Source organism: Aphidius gifuensis, linkage group LG6, assembly GCF_014905175.1.
Source record: "Aphidius gifuensis isolate YNYX2018 linkage group LG6, ASM1490517v1, whole genome shotgun sequence".
Lineage (NCBI taxonomy): Eukaryota > Metazoa > Arthropoda > Insecta > Hymenoptera > Braconidae > Aphidius > Aphidius gifuensis.
In genome coordinates, this window is record NC_057793.1 from 2,209,784 (window position 1) to 2,225,103 (window position 15,320).

Genomic DNA, 15,320 nt, shown 5'->3' on the forward strand with positions numbered 1-15,320 from the left:
CTTCACCCATCAATGATCAATGAATATTCATTGGACTTATGTTCAATTATTTTGTATTTTTTATCACAAACCCATCTTAATTAAAATATCTACTCGAAAAAAGAAATTTGATAAAAATAATTCTATTGAATAATATTCATAAACTTAAACACAGTTATATTCCATAAATGAATAGATGTTTATCACAAAAACTGCATTAAAAGCAACATGTTTTAATTTGGAAGTAACCCCTGCTTCATGCATGTCCAACTGATGTGTGATTTTATCATGTGGCAAATAAAATTTCAAAGAACTTAAAAATTATTTATAATAAGACCGGTACTCATAAAAAAAATAGTGATTGTCCTAAAAAAAAAAAAGAAAGCAATATAAAAAAACTAAGCAGCCTAAAAAAAGAAAAAATTTATATTAAAAAAAAAAAAAACTATATAAAACTAGAAATAAAGAATGAAAAAAATTTCATTCATTGAATGTGCTACATGGTATTGTTGATGATGCAAGTAACAATGGCTCGTGTCAAGCAGCTGTTGCATTATTTGGCTCCTCCCATTACCCTTAGATATGCTTCATCTCACCCTAATACTTAACATTTTACCCTATGCAGTTTGCTTGATTCTCGTTTGTATGTATACCAATAAAATTCATCAAAAAATATATAAAAAAAAAAAAAACGAAATCATTTATATACAGCTACCACACAATTCACGTATGTATGTGTGTATTATCTATACAATCACAAGTCACATTGAGCTGCTAAAAATGTTATATTCACCCTATAAAATTATACATACAAAATTGTACATATGATCGATAATATTAAAATTGCATGGACCCCAAAACTATTGGAATAGAGCAACAATAGAACCTCATGGGGCCACGTGCCAACTATGAGAATAATGTTACCAACGCTCCACGTGTTTAAATGCATAGCAAAAAAATAAAATAAATAAAAGGGGCTAGTTGGTTTTTCATTTCTTTGTTCTCTACTTGTATATTATATAGATTAGATTATTATTATTATTATTATATAAATGGGTTCAATGTTAGTTAAAAATATTTTGGCACACTTTGGAGATTAAAATTGGATCAGGTTTTTATTTAATTTTACAGTACGTATATATTTTTCATTTTTTTTTTTTGTTGCTTAGATGCAATTGAATAGGTTACTGATACAATAGATAACAATGGCTTTTTTTTGTACTCAAATAAAGGATTAAAAAAAATAAAATAAGGGTTAGATATATATTGAAACTTGGTTGATATAGTCTCGATGATAATTATGTTATTTTTGAACTGTAAAAATAATAATTTTGCATTGAATAAAGATTGTTTATATGTTTATTTTATTTTTAATTAATTTATTATTTGTACAAGGACTGAGATAAGATTTTATCAAAATATATTAAATATTTTTTTTAGTGTAGTGGTGATTAGAAAAATATAGTTGAACATTGGGTGACGTATGATTGGCTAAATATAATATTACGAAGGGGAAAATTTAATTATGAAAATACACACAATATTGTCACAAATTAGATGAACGAATTTTTTTTTTTTTTTTTTCTTTTTGACATAGTTATTAATGATGGAAACTATTGTGAAAAAAAATTGATGTGGAAGAGACGTGATTAAATTATATAATATAAAATAAATTTTTTTTTTTATATTGGCTGTAAAAATATTTTTTCAACTGGTTAAAAATCATTTGTTTCAATTTTCGTGTAGATAAAAATTTTGTAAAAGATTAGTCCTAGAAATTGCATATTTTATTATTGAATAATTATTTGTTTTTGATTAGTGTTTATAACAAAAAATCTTTGGAGTAAAAAAAAAAATAAAATTTAGTTTTTATTTATTTTCAATTTAATTATTTATTGAAGTGATAGTAATTTTTTTATACATTTAATGGCATAAAAAAATTGTTAGCTTACAAAATTTTCATTATTAATGCATAACTAAAACTTCATATTCTCTGTAACGTACTTCTTTTCCACCATAGGGAATAAATAAGCTTCCATGACTTGGATGAACCTATAATATCAAATAAAAAATATTAAATATCTATGACTTCCACACTTAATAAAATTCAAATAAACTTTTGATAAATTTCATATTTTACTTTATAAAAATATGAAATTAAAAAATACGTTAATTGTTTTTTAAATACCTTGCCAACACAAGGAACACCACAATGAATTGTACGACCAACGTATAGAGTTTCGCCATTGCTTGCTTGACCACCTTTAACAGCCTCAGATGGTACATGTCCATCACGTGCGCTGACCCAATCAAAACGAGTCGGAAACATAATCTAAAACGTATATATTTATTAGTAAAAATAAATCATTACCAAAAAAAAATTTAATACTAAAAAGAAATTATTTATAAATTTTTTTCAAAAAAAAAAAAATATAAAAATTACATTTATCGAAACAATGAAACCTTGTTTCAATTTAACATTAAAAAAAATATATTAATTTTACATTTAAAAAAAAAAAAAAATTATTAACTTATCATTCATTATTTTTTTAATTATAAAATTAATTGATTTTAAATTTTAATATTTTTAAATAGCATTTAAAAAATATATCAGTTGATTATAATTATTTTTTTAATTACCTCAAAATCATATTTTGTATGTTCAACACCATCATAGGAAACATAAGCAACACCATGTTGAGGTTTAACTTTTGCTGGTAAAATTTCACCATGATGATATGCACGACCAATAACAAGTGCTGAACCATCAAGATCATGACCAATCACAATCATTTCAGGCTCAACATTACGTCTACCAGAATATTTAACCCATTTGTATCCAGCTGTAATATTAAACAAAACCATCAGTATCAATCAATATTAGTTAATTCATATAGATTTTAGATTAAAATTTGTGTGTGTGTGTGTGCATGTTTGTGTGTACATGAGCTTTTGAAATAGAGTTCTCTAGGCAAGTTAAAGCTTCGTGCATGATATTGTGGAACTAATTGTGACAGCTAATGTGAATAGGATTGTGAATGGATTTGCTTCTTCATTATGCTTTGCTATGTGCAATATATATATGGAAATATATTTAACATGTATTTGTGCTGTTGGTAGCTTATATCGTAATAGTGTTTCACTTTACTGTTTCATATATAAATGTATACGCCAAAATTCCATTCTGAAAGCCAATACTTATTGCCATATGTACTCTCAACCATTTAACTCGAAAAACAATTAAAGTACTTTAATTGTTGTTTAAACTGAATTAATATATTCACTTTAGCGTCGTTTTTTTTGTTGTTGATGTTTTTTTCCTTTTGGTTTTAATTAGATTCATAAATAATTAAATTATGTTGTAACTATTATAGACATTTAATTAACGAACCGTATGAACTTTGTATAATTCAGTGATGTAAAATGTGTTTATTTATAAAATATGATTACACAACGTATTTGTTACGATTAATAGACTGATTTAGTTTGTTAAAGGAATTTATATAATTATGAAAAATGAAATTATAATTAAATAATGCCAACTCATGTAAATAAATTGTAAATAATATTTAAAATTAATTAACACAAACGAATAAATGGATTTTCTGTTTTCTCTTATTCAAAAGATAAATAAATATTGAGGAAAAACATTGAGCTTGTTTTTTTTGTTAATTACTTTTTTTTTAGAGAAAGAAAAATTATTTTTATTATTAATTAAATGGAAATTGAGGTATCCTTTTGATAGAGTTAATTGCAATGTAATTCATCTTTGTATATAAAAAAAAAATATCTCAAACAGTACTGAGAAGTATATAAAAAATGAAATAAATAAATAAAATAGATTTTACGTTAAATAAAGCTACTTTACTTTGAAAGCCGATCAAAATACTTTAACAATTGCTTTTTAATTCAATTGAAAAGAAAGAAAATAAAAAAATCTCGGTCGTCAACTTGAAAGCTTTTACAGTATTACAAAAGATTCGATTAATAGATTTGAAATAAAAAAATTAGAATGACAATATAGACATAATTAAATATCGAAATTATTTTATAAAATTTAATCAATCTTTATATTAATAATTTGATATTTGAATATTCGATTATGTGAATAATTGATTGGTAAAAATTTTTGCACATATTTGTTTTTTTTTTTTATATAATTCTCCGTCTTTATCCGCCTTTTTTCGCTTTTTTTCTCCGACTTTTCTTAAACTTTTCTCCGATTTATCTCCGATTTTTTTCAAACTTTTATAAGCGCATGCAATTAGTTAGCTATCAATTGACAGGCTGACAAAAAATCAATAATTGTACTTGATTCTACTTGATTTGTATTTCAATATCATGAATACATAATTTTTGTGGCTCCTTATTAATTTTAATTCATTAATTAAAATTACACTTTTCACATAACCAACAATTTGTAAGAAATTAATCAAATCTCTCTGCAGCTCAAATAACTGAATTAAGCTGTTGTTATCATGTTTTTTTTTGTCAAGAATCTTACTTATATTTTATTTAGTTCAATCCCAGCAACCTGAACTTTTTTTATTATAAATTACTATAGGTACATGTACACACAAAATTTAAATTACTAAATTGCGCCCTTTTGAAGATCCGAAAAAATGTTCTATATATCGAACGCACCTCATAAATCTTTAAAAGAGCGCAATTTAGTAAACTAAATTTTGTGTGTACATGTATATTCATTTTTAAATATGTATTTAAATAAACTTGTATATATTCGCCGCCATTGTGAAGATCCGAAAAAAATGCTCAATACAGAACGCGCTTTATGTGTCAAACAGCTGTGAAAAACAGCAAATGTTTATTTACATAATTAAAAATTATTAATTTACTTTATGGAGGTCTATTGCTATTATGATCATTACTATTGCCTACCCTGTTAACCATAATTTTTTTATGGATATATCGTGGTTCATGAAGGTATTATTTTATTATTAATATTATAAAATATATTGTTATTTATTATATCACAATTGTATTTAAAATAAAATAAATGCTACAATAAATATCAACACCAATATAAAATTTATGGTAGTATTAATTTATTATTAATATTAATATTTATCATTAATTTAATAATAATAAAATAATTTTCAAGTTAAATTACCTGGCATATTGATGAATGTATTATTTTTTCGTTGTTTTCAAACTGAGAGTTGAAGATGTACTGAGGAATAATATAGAGACAACAAGAACACTTTGATAAATATGATTCACAAAAACGCTCACAATGACAAATCTCATAAAAATATATTTTTAAAGCTTATATATATCCGGCAAATAAAAATTAATTTTTATCTAAATTAAGATACTATTCATCCTTGTATTAAAAAATTATATTTATAATAATAATTATATCATAAAAAAAAATTTTTATCAAATAAAAATCATATTAGTAAAATTATAAATTCAATAAAAAATATTATAAATATTTATTTAATAATTTATTATGTATTAAGTTCATTGTCATGATAACATACACAAGATAAAATTTTTTATTTTAATATTTTTAGAAATTTATTAGTTTAGATTGAAAAGAAATGTCAATGTAGCACGCGACCAACAAAAATTTTGTACTTCTTCAAGTATAATTTAAACTTGCATGCTATGAAAATGTATATTCATTTTTTTTTTTTTTTCTGATTTTACTACTTCTAATAACAGAATAGTTCGTGATTAAAAAATGTTATACATATAAAATATTTTAAAAAACACATCCTCTGGATTATAGGCTGCACCGCAATGCGACATTCTGAGACTTGCAATAATTATAGTTTAAAACATTTATTGTTCTATAAATGATATTTTCAAAATGTTATAAATTCGTAATTGAAAATTCAAATTTCAAGTCTTGTATATTATGTAAAATTGAAATTCATTCAACAGTTTAATTTTACAGTTTTAAACTAAATTATAAACTTTCCAAGAAATTTATTAAAATCAATTGTAAAAAGAAAAAATTAATTCTTAAATAGACAAAGAAAATTAGAAAAAAAAAGCTGTTTTCTCTGAAAATTATAATTTGTTGTAAATTATTTTTTTTTATTTTTTACAAATTGAAATTTATTACTTGCAAACCAGCTGTTTCATAAAATGATAATGAGAAGAAAATATAAATCAGCGTTTTTTTTTTTTTTTGTCTTGCTGTACCATCAGGTGTTTGATGATAACTCAAAACTTACAAGTAGAACGTTTTAAAATATTAATATGACTAAACATTACCTACATCTGCGTTGCCATATCATGCATCAATTTTCTTATTAAAATATTGACCTAGAAAATAAAAAATATTATACTAAATAATATCATCATCTTTGTCTTGCTTTGAATTTTGAAATAAAGATTTTCCAAATAAAAATCAGTTGTTTATATAAACTTTTTAAACAATGCATTTATATATTTTTCTTTATTTTAAATTTTTAATACTTTTAGAATTTGTGGAAAATTTAAATGACAGAAATTGAATCTCTTAGTCATAAAATTAAGCTTAGAGAATCAAGAAGTAATTATAAATTTAATTAAAACATGCCAGTTGAATAGAGTCTCTATATACAAATTTTCCTTTTGTAAAATATTTTCGATTAGTTAATTTCAGGAAGCTTGTATAATTAAAATTAGTTAATCAAAATATAATATTTTTAATTGAATTTTGTATACATAAGAATCTGATTAAAACAATATAAAATACAAAATAATATTGTTTTGTTTTTTAAATTTAATACAAACATAAATACTGAAAAAATATTTAAAATTTACATTCTTAAATAAAACGTTATTCGCAGTAATTAAAGAAAAAAAAATATGCAAAATAAAATAAAAATAAATTACATATGTTGTATGGAACTAGGGGTGTGCGAATAGTCTTCGAATCGTTTTCAAATTATTATTATTTAAATACGAAATTATTTAAATACTGAAGAATTTGAAAATAATTCATCAACAAGACAATATTTATTACCTTATAAATATTATTTTTTTTATAATATAAATAATGTTAACTTAACAGGCTACTGGCAATTTGTCAGTACGACATTCGTAGTCATTCGGACTATTCGAGGCAAATTGAATAATTCGAATCGAATATTCGATTTGTATTCGATACGAATTATTCGAATTTTTAATTTCGATTTATAAAAAAAGACATAAAGCCATTTTGTTTTTCAGCTTATCAGAAAAAATGTTGAATATTCAAGATAACAGTGGCTATTTTTGGCTCTAATATTGGCAAAATTACATAACCGTTTTCGCGATGTTTTTAAAAATCCACGTTGTGTACACACATCAAGATTATAGGCACAACCATAACTATCTGGTACAGCTGAACCATATCCAACAATTGTGTCATTTTTTGTTGTTACCTTGTTACTTGTTGAAGCAAAAATTACAATAATTTAATAACAATTTTTTAAAAATTTCAATAAAGATTTTATATTGCACTTAATTTATTGTTTTATTAATTTAAAATTTTTTCCTAGGAATTAATGTGACCAAAAAGACATGTGGAGAAAGGTTGGAGAAATGGTGAAGAAAACATGGAGAAAAGTTGGAGAAAAGTCGAAATAATTTTTAGGCGGAGAAAGGTTGGAGTAATTAAAATAAAAATATATCCATTATTTGTATTTTTAAAATCTTCAATAATCACATCAAAAAAGTATCCATGCAGATAAATAATGCATTTTCTATTTAAATTGTTATTATTTTTTTGTTTTAATTTTTATATTATTACTTTCATTTTTCAAAATAATATTTGACTTTTATTTTGCCAATGTTAACGTTATTATATAAACTTTATTATTTTTTTTCAAATTCTATAAGACTATAAATATTATCGAATTCCATTTTTTTTATTTTCGATCTTCAGATAGTATTTTTTTTGATATGACCTTTTATACAATGATGAATAGTCGAATAGTAACGAATAATTCGAATAATTACGAATAGTCGAATTATTCGTAGCTATTCGACTATTCGATTCGTATTCGATACGAATTAATCGAATTTTCGAATATTCGCACACCCCCTGTATGGAACCCAATTGTAATCTATGTAAATTTTTTTAAATTTTAAATATTAAAGTCACTCAAAGTTAATGCAAATATAAAAAAAAAATAAAGATAAATATATTCAGTCGATATTATTTTGTCACTCGGTTATCTCATACATAAACTTCATCAACTTTTTTAATAGCACTTAAAAGTTAACTTGCAATTGATGTAAGTATATTTCATGAATGTTTGACGATGCACAATATCAGTAGTAACTGATACAAACGAAAGCTGAAAATTCCATAAAACCAGACTTTAAACTTTTTGACCGGATACATTCGCGGTTGACATTGTAAGACCAACACGGAAATCCGATTTGGATCAATTTCACTTCTCACTTGTCTCACAAAAAGCATTGAAAATAAAAAAAATAAAAATATCATGTATGAGTGAACAACATATGGAAGTTCACAACACTGGTAATGCAATAAAATTTTACTGTTAATTATATTGCAATTATTTGCAAAAAACAGTTGGTTAAAAAATTAAAAAACTTTCAAAAAATTATACTTGGAAAATTTAATAAAAATATAAATAAAAATTAATTTTATAATTTTATTAAAATAAAAGGAAATTAACATTGACTTTTATGAAAAATAATTTAAAAAAAAACTCATTAAAAAATACCTTTGTAATTATCCGATACTAAAAATTAAATTTATAAATTATTAAAAAAATAATTTCAAATAATTATATGTTTTTTTTTTCAAAACAAAATTTAATAATTCATTTAAAAAACAGTTTTTTTATTTATTGTTTAATACACGAGCACATTGGCGCGCTACGCGCGCCTGTATCTATACCTTCTAAAAGGTTCATTGTTCATTGATTTTATAAACACAAGTATTATCATAAAAAAAAAAAAAGAATAAATAAATTGACGAAAAATTTTTTTAATTTATTTATTTACACATAAATCACACATAATTCACACGTAATTTTTAGTCTAATAACATCAAGATTGAATGTTTACTGAAAAAAAGTTGTTACTTCACCTTAATATGTCAATTTTAAAAAAAAATATAAAAAATATTTGAAAAAATTTTGTTTTTGAATTATTTCTTCACACATAAAAAACACATAATTCGCACAAAATTTTGAGCCCAATTGCATTAAGATCCGATGATTATTAAGAAAGTTGTGCTAGCTTAATATGTGAATTTTTTAAAAAAATGTAAAAAATAAAAAAAAAATTTTCTTTCAAATTTATTTCTTCACACATAAAAAACACATAATTCGCACAAAATTTTAAGCCCAATTGCATCAAGATCTAATAATTAATAAAAAAGTTGTGCTAGCTTAATATGTCAATTTTAAAAAAAAATATAAAAAATATTTAAAAAAATTTTCTTTCAAATTTATTTCTTCACACATAAAAAACACATAATTCGCACAAAATTTTAAGCCCAATTGCATCGAGATCCGATGATTATTGAAAAAGTTGTGCTAGCTTAATATTTGAATTTTTTAAAAAAATGTAAAAAATATTTTAAAAAATTTTCTTTCAAATTTATTTCTTCACACATAAAAAACACATAATTCGCACAAAATTTTAAGCCCAATTGCATCAAGATCTAATAATTAATAAAAAAGTTGTGCTAGCTTAATATTTGAATTTTTTTAAAAAATGTAAAAAATAAAAAAAAAAATTTTTTTTCAAATTTATTTCTTCACACAGAAAAAACACATAATTCGCACAAAATTTTAAGACCAATTGCATCGAGATCCGATGATTATTGAGAAAGTTGTGCTAGCTTAATACTTGAATCTTTTAAAAAAATGTAAAAAATAAAAAAAAAATTTTCTTTCAAATTTATTTCTTCACACAGAAAAAACACATAATTCGCACAAAATTTCAAGCCCAATTGCATCGAGATCCGATGATTATTGAGAAAGTTGTGCTAGCTTAATATGTCAATATTAAAAAAAAATATAAAAAATATTTTAAAAAATTTTCTTTCAAATTTATTTCTTCACACATAAAAAACACATAATTCGCACAAAATTTTAAGCCCAATTGCATCAAGATCTAATAATTATTAAAAAAGTTGTGCTAGCTTAATATGCCAATTTTTAAAAAAATATAAAAAATATTTAAAAAATTTTGTTTACTCGCTTTTTTTTGTTGTTTTTTCGTTGCTAACGAAATAAATAAAAAAATAATAGAAAAAGGCAAACAGAAAGGAAATTTGTATGAGAGTAAGTGAGAAAAAAACAATGACCAATCAAATGTCCGGAAGACCGATGATGTTTGTCCTTTTTATATTAGGAGATTTTATATTAAAATAATTAAATTGATACTTGAATAAATTTTTTTTACAACATATATTTAATTAAAATTTATGATAATTTATAATACTTGAGTTTATTATAAAACCATTGAGTACTTATATAAAATCCAAAGAATTTTTAATATATGAAATGCTTAAAAATGCAGTCAGTTAAACTATAAGTACTTGACTCTTACAAAGGTGATGAAAAAAATAGTAAAATAATCAGAAAATAAAAAAAAAGGTCAGTCATAAAAAAATATAGAAAATGTGACAGAGTTGCAAGAGTACATATAAAAGAGCATACCTTCAGTTCATCCAAGCTTTAATAACGTTTCAAAATATCGACCAAGAGAAGCTTGTCATGCCATTATCTTTGAAAGGATATTCTCGAGTAAAGTGCACATACGATGAGACCACATCTATATAGAAACTCAAACGTTCATCTCTACATAATCATTTTGTGAACATAAAGTGAAATTTTACTAAACTCATAAGACTCATAAGGCTTAAAAACAAAAAAAAAATTTTTTTTAAATCATCCCTTTATTTTTTTCTTTTAGAATATTCGATATAATTCAATTATTTATTTACTTTTTTTTTTTTTTAACAAATTACTTTTCATTAAATTAAAAATTTTGAATTTAAAAAATAATATTATTCATGTTGTATCAGAGATTTTAACTACTCGAAAAACTCAATTGATCATTGGAATTTTATTTTTTTTCTTCTCCTTTTATACTCTGTAAATACCATTAACTTGATTAAAAGTTTATTCCAAGTTACGAGTACTTTGTATATCGTATATTTAAGTTAAAAAAATTGCTCATATCTTGAATAAGAAAATAACAAAAAAAAAAAAAAAATTACAAGACAGTGCAATTTATCAACAAAAATAGATAAGAAAATTTTTTTTTTTTTTTTATGAGGTTGAATAGTGTACCTATTTATGAATAAAAAAGGTGATCCAGAAATATAAATAACTGCTAGACATACAAAGATATTAATATCAAAATTTTATTTATTTTATAAATTTTATTATACATATTAAATAATTATTCGGCTACTGATTGTAACAAATAATATTTTGGAGTAAAAAAAAAAAACACTTTACAACATTAGTAGTTTTAATTTTTTAAAAATAAATTATTCATTAAAGTAATCAGTTCTTTTTGCAATAAATATCATAAAAAAACTTGTTAGTTCAATTAATTTCTATATTTAAATTTTCAATTTTAATTTTTTAGAATTACTAAAAATTTATAGTCGTCGTACTTATGTTCTGTCTTATTGAAAGGAACATGTATCATTCTGTCAGTATTTTGAATCTATAATAAAATCATATAAAAATATTAAATATCTATAAAACAATCTAATATACTTATTTTAATAAGCTTTAATGTAAATAAAAAATTTTTAATAAATTTTCTGTTTTACTTTTTGAAAATAATAAAATTTATAAATATATATTAATTGTATTCAAAATACCTTGCCAAAATGAGTAACATTATTATGATCTTCATAGAGACCAATGAATACAGGTTGATGTTCTCCCGTATGACCACATAGAACAGCATTTTCTGGTATAATACCGTTATTTTGTTTCACCCAAGCATAGTTATTTTCTTTATCAGTTTCAAGTATCTATAAATAATTTAAGTATTAAAAATTAATTGTATACAATAATTATTAAGAAAAAAAAAAATATATAAATAGTTACGATTATCAAGTATAAATTTTAAAATTTAATCTTGAATAATATTTAAAAAAAGAAAAAAAATATCAAACTGCAATTAAATTTAAAAAATAAAATTAATTTTACATTTGAAAAAATAAAATATTAACAGGATTTAAAATTTTTTTAGTTAATAAATTTATAAATTTTAAATGTTAATGTTTTTGATAGTTTTAAAAATATATATTCAATGTTTGTAACTATTTATAAATATAAAATATATATTTTTTTACTTACATGAAATACTTTAAGATCATATTCAACACCGGAAAAAGAAGCATATGCAGTAGCGTTTGTGGGTTTGACTTTTGCTGGTAAATCTTGATCAAAAAGATGTACAGAACCAACAACAATTTCTGAACCATCGATGTCATTACTAACCTTAATCATTTTAGGAGTAACCTGAGTTTTATTAAAATATTCAACCCATTTGTATCCAGCTGTATAACAAAAAAAAAAAAAACATCAGTATCAATCAATGTTAATTAATTTGTATGAACATTTACGCTGTATAAACTTTGTATTTTTCAGTGATAAAGATTTGTATGCATTTATTTTTATAATATTAGATAACTTAATTGTAATATAATAATTTATACTTACGGTTTTCCACAACGACGTACATATGTGATCTACATATGCATACGCATATGACTGCGAAAAATACTGCGAAAAAAAAAAATTATAAATAAATATTATTCACTCATGTAAAATATAGTAGAATAGTAAATATTTTATGTAATTATTATTAACACAAACGAATAAATATATGTTTTATTAAAAAGATAATTAAATGTCTAAAATAAAAAAATTGAGCTTTTTTTTCTTTTATGAATTATAATTTGTTTTACACTTAATTTTGATATATTTTTGTATTAAAAAATAATAAAATATTTCAATAATCACTGATTAGTTGTAAATTAAATACATTATTTTTAAAATAATTTTTTTTTTTTATGAATTAAGCTCCTTTAGTTTAAAAGCTCGCCGAGAAAAAATATTACAATAAAATATATGTTATAATGCAGTGAATTTAATAATAAAATAAAATTGTAAATTAAAAATGAAATGACAATAATTAGAAAATTTACAAGTTACATTACCAGTTATGTTAATAGACATTTTTTATTGTGCCAAATTAAAAGTTAAAGATCTACTGAATGAAATTATGAAATCTTCTTTATTTATACTAATTAGATTTGTCATATTTTTATGAATGGGAGTTCAAAAAACGCCCTCAACGACTATCAAAATATATTTTTGTCTATCCGGTTAAAAACTAGAAAAAGTGAGTAAACTCATTCATTGTCATTCATTTCCTCAGGAATTCCCAACTAGATAAACTAAGCTAGCCCATTGTCATTCAATTTTTTTCCTTATATGACTAATCATACACTCATTTATGAATGAAAATGTTATCATTTCAAAAAACTATATCATTCATAAATTAAAAATTTATTTCATTCAAATTAACATACAATTTTTTCGTCGATTTATTATTATGTATCGAATTTATCATCACAATAATATAAAAAAAAATTTCAATCTTAAAAAAAAATTAATTAAAAGCATGCAAAAATATATTTCATAAATTATTTTTAAATAATAATAATCAATAATAAATAATGAAAACATAAATCATAAAAATAATTGTTTTTTTAATATTTTTAAAAACAATAGTAAATTAATATTTATAAAACTTTGATAAAAATAAATTAATATATCAATGTAGCTAAGAAATTATATAACGTATTATAAATTAAATTTAATGTCTATAATGCAAATAGGGTATGAGTATATATCTGAAGAAAAAATTAAAAAATATAAAAAAATAGCTGAGCCACTTGTTGCTGACTTGATTAAAAATTCAAGCCCTTTCCCACGCTCGATTGTTTCATATGAAAGATTACTATCGAGTTGAATAACATATATGCACCTATACCTTCCTATTATTATATTTTTTTTTTTTCATTCATTGAGTTTTAATATACTCTTTTTGGTCTTTAGTATAACTATATCATTAAAATAATAATTCATAAAAATATGCAAGTACTTGATTGGAGATTAAAATATAAAAAGATATATACTCTCCATCTTTGGATTGATACTGTATTAATAATTCATACAATATAAACAATTGCATAGTAATAAAAATTAAACACGAATTTAAAAAAATAATCTTTAAAAAAATTGTAATTATTTTTATGTCAAGTTGTAATTGTAGTATCAAATTTTTCAAGTCACAGTTGCATTAATTTGAATTATTTTTTATTGTTAATATTTTTTAATTTACTACATAAATAAAATAATTTGAAGTTGATATTATTATTAATTTAATTTTATAAATATCATAAAAATATACAAATTAATTTTATCTATTTAAATTAAAAATCACAAATGAATTTATAATTTTTCAAATAAAAATTGTTCCACAATTTAAATTATTTAATTTCAAAAAAATTTTGTTAATCAATCACTCAAGTCTTTTGAGTCAAATACAGCTAAATTAAAATTATCTTAAATTGATATTTATTATGTCATTGAATTTCTTAATGAACAGTCTTTCGTTAGTTTAGAAAAATATTTAAAAAAACTCTTCCTCGTAACTTGTTTCCCGGATATGCGAAATAAAATTTAAATGATAATAAATAAAAGTTGAATGAGTGAGTAAAAGATAATCATGACAATCATATTTTTAATATACACACGAGTTGATTTTATTGAAATTTGAAATTAATACTCAAACATGTCAGTACAAATTGTGCTAAATTATTTTTTTTATACTATTTTTTTGAGGTCACCTGTGCGTCATGACTCATGAGCTTTTAATTGACAACAATATAAGCTCAATTGACTGAAATAATTTTTTTTTCCTTTCAAATAAATACGCCAATACATACAATTGGTTAATAAACATCATAATTTTCAATTTTATTTGTATAAAAATTTTTTTTTTAATTTATAAAAAAATTATTTGTTTGAATTATTGATTATTATTTTATTATTATTATTATGTTTTGTATTTTTTTTTTTTTGTGAGGTAGGTAAGTGGTGTATGGTTTGTTTGTATTATTTTATTTTTATTTGGTCTAAAATCAGGGGCATACTGCAAAGCAGTATGACAGAGTTGCTGCAGCTTTGCCGCAGGTGAGCTCGATCGATCGTAATAACATCGATGCAGTTTCCCCGGCAAGTCAGCTAGGTCGCGGGAAAACAGAACGAGAAAAAATACCAGAGACAAGAAAAGGATGCAATGAGCCAGAAATT

The 15,320-nt window shown here is 22.3% G+C and overlaps 1 protein-coding gene across 1 annotated transcript; it reads right to left on the reverse strand.

Annotated features, from left to right (window-relative positions):
• Nucleotides 1-1,903: 1,903 nt before the first annotated feature.
• LOC122858779 (natterin-3-like) lies at nt 1,904-5,193 on the reverse strand. Its single transcript, XM_044161917.1, has 4 exons — nt 5,111-5,193; nt 2,620-2,822; nt 2,168-2,311; nt 1,904-2,031 (listed from the first exon to the last, which is right to left on the reverse strand). Exons 1-4 carry the CDS (start codon nt 5,115-5,117, stop codon nt 1,945-1,947), a joined length of 441 nt encoding a protein of 146 aa, XP_044017852.1. The 5' UTR covers nt 5,118-5,193; the 3' UTR covers nt 1,904-1,944.
• Between the last annotated feature and the right edge of the window lie 10,127 nt (nt 5,194-15,320).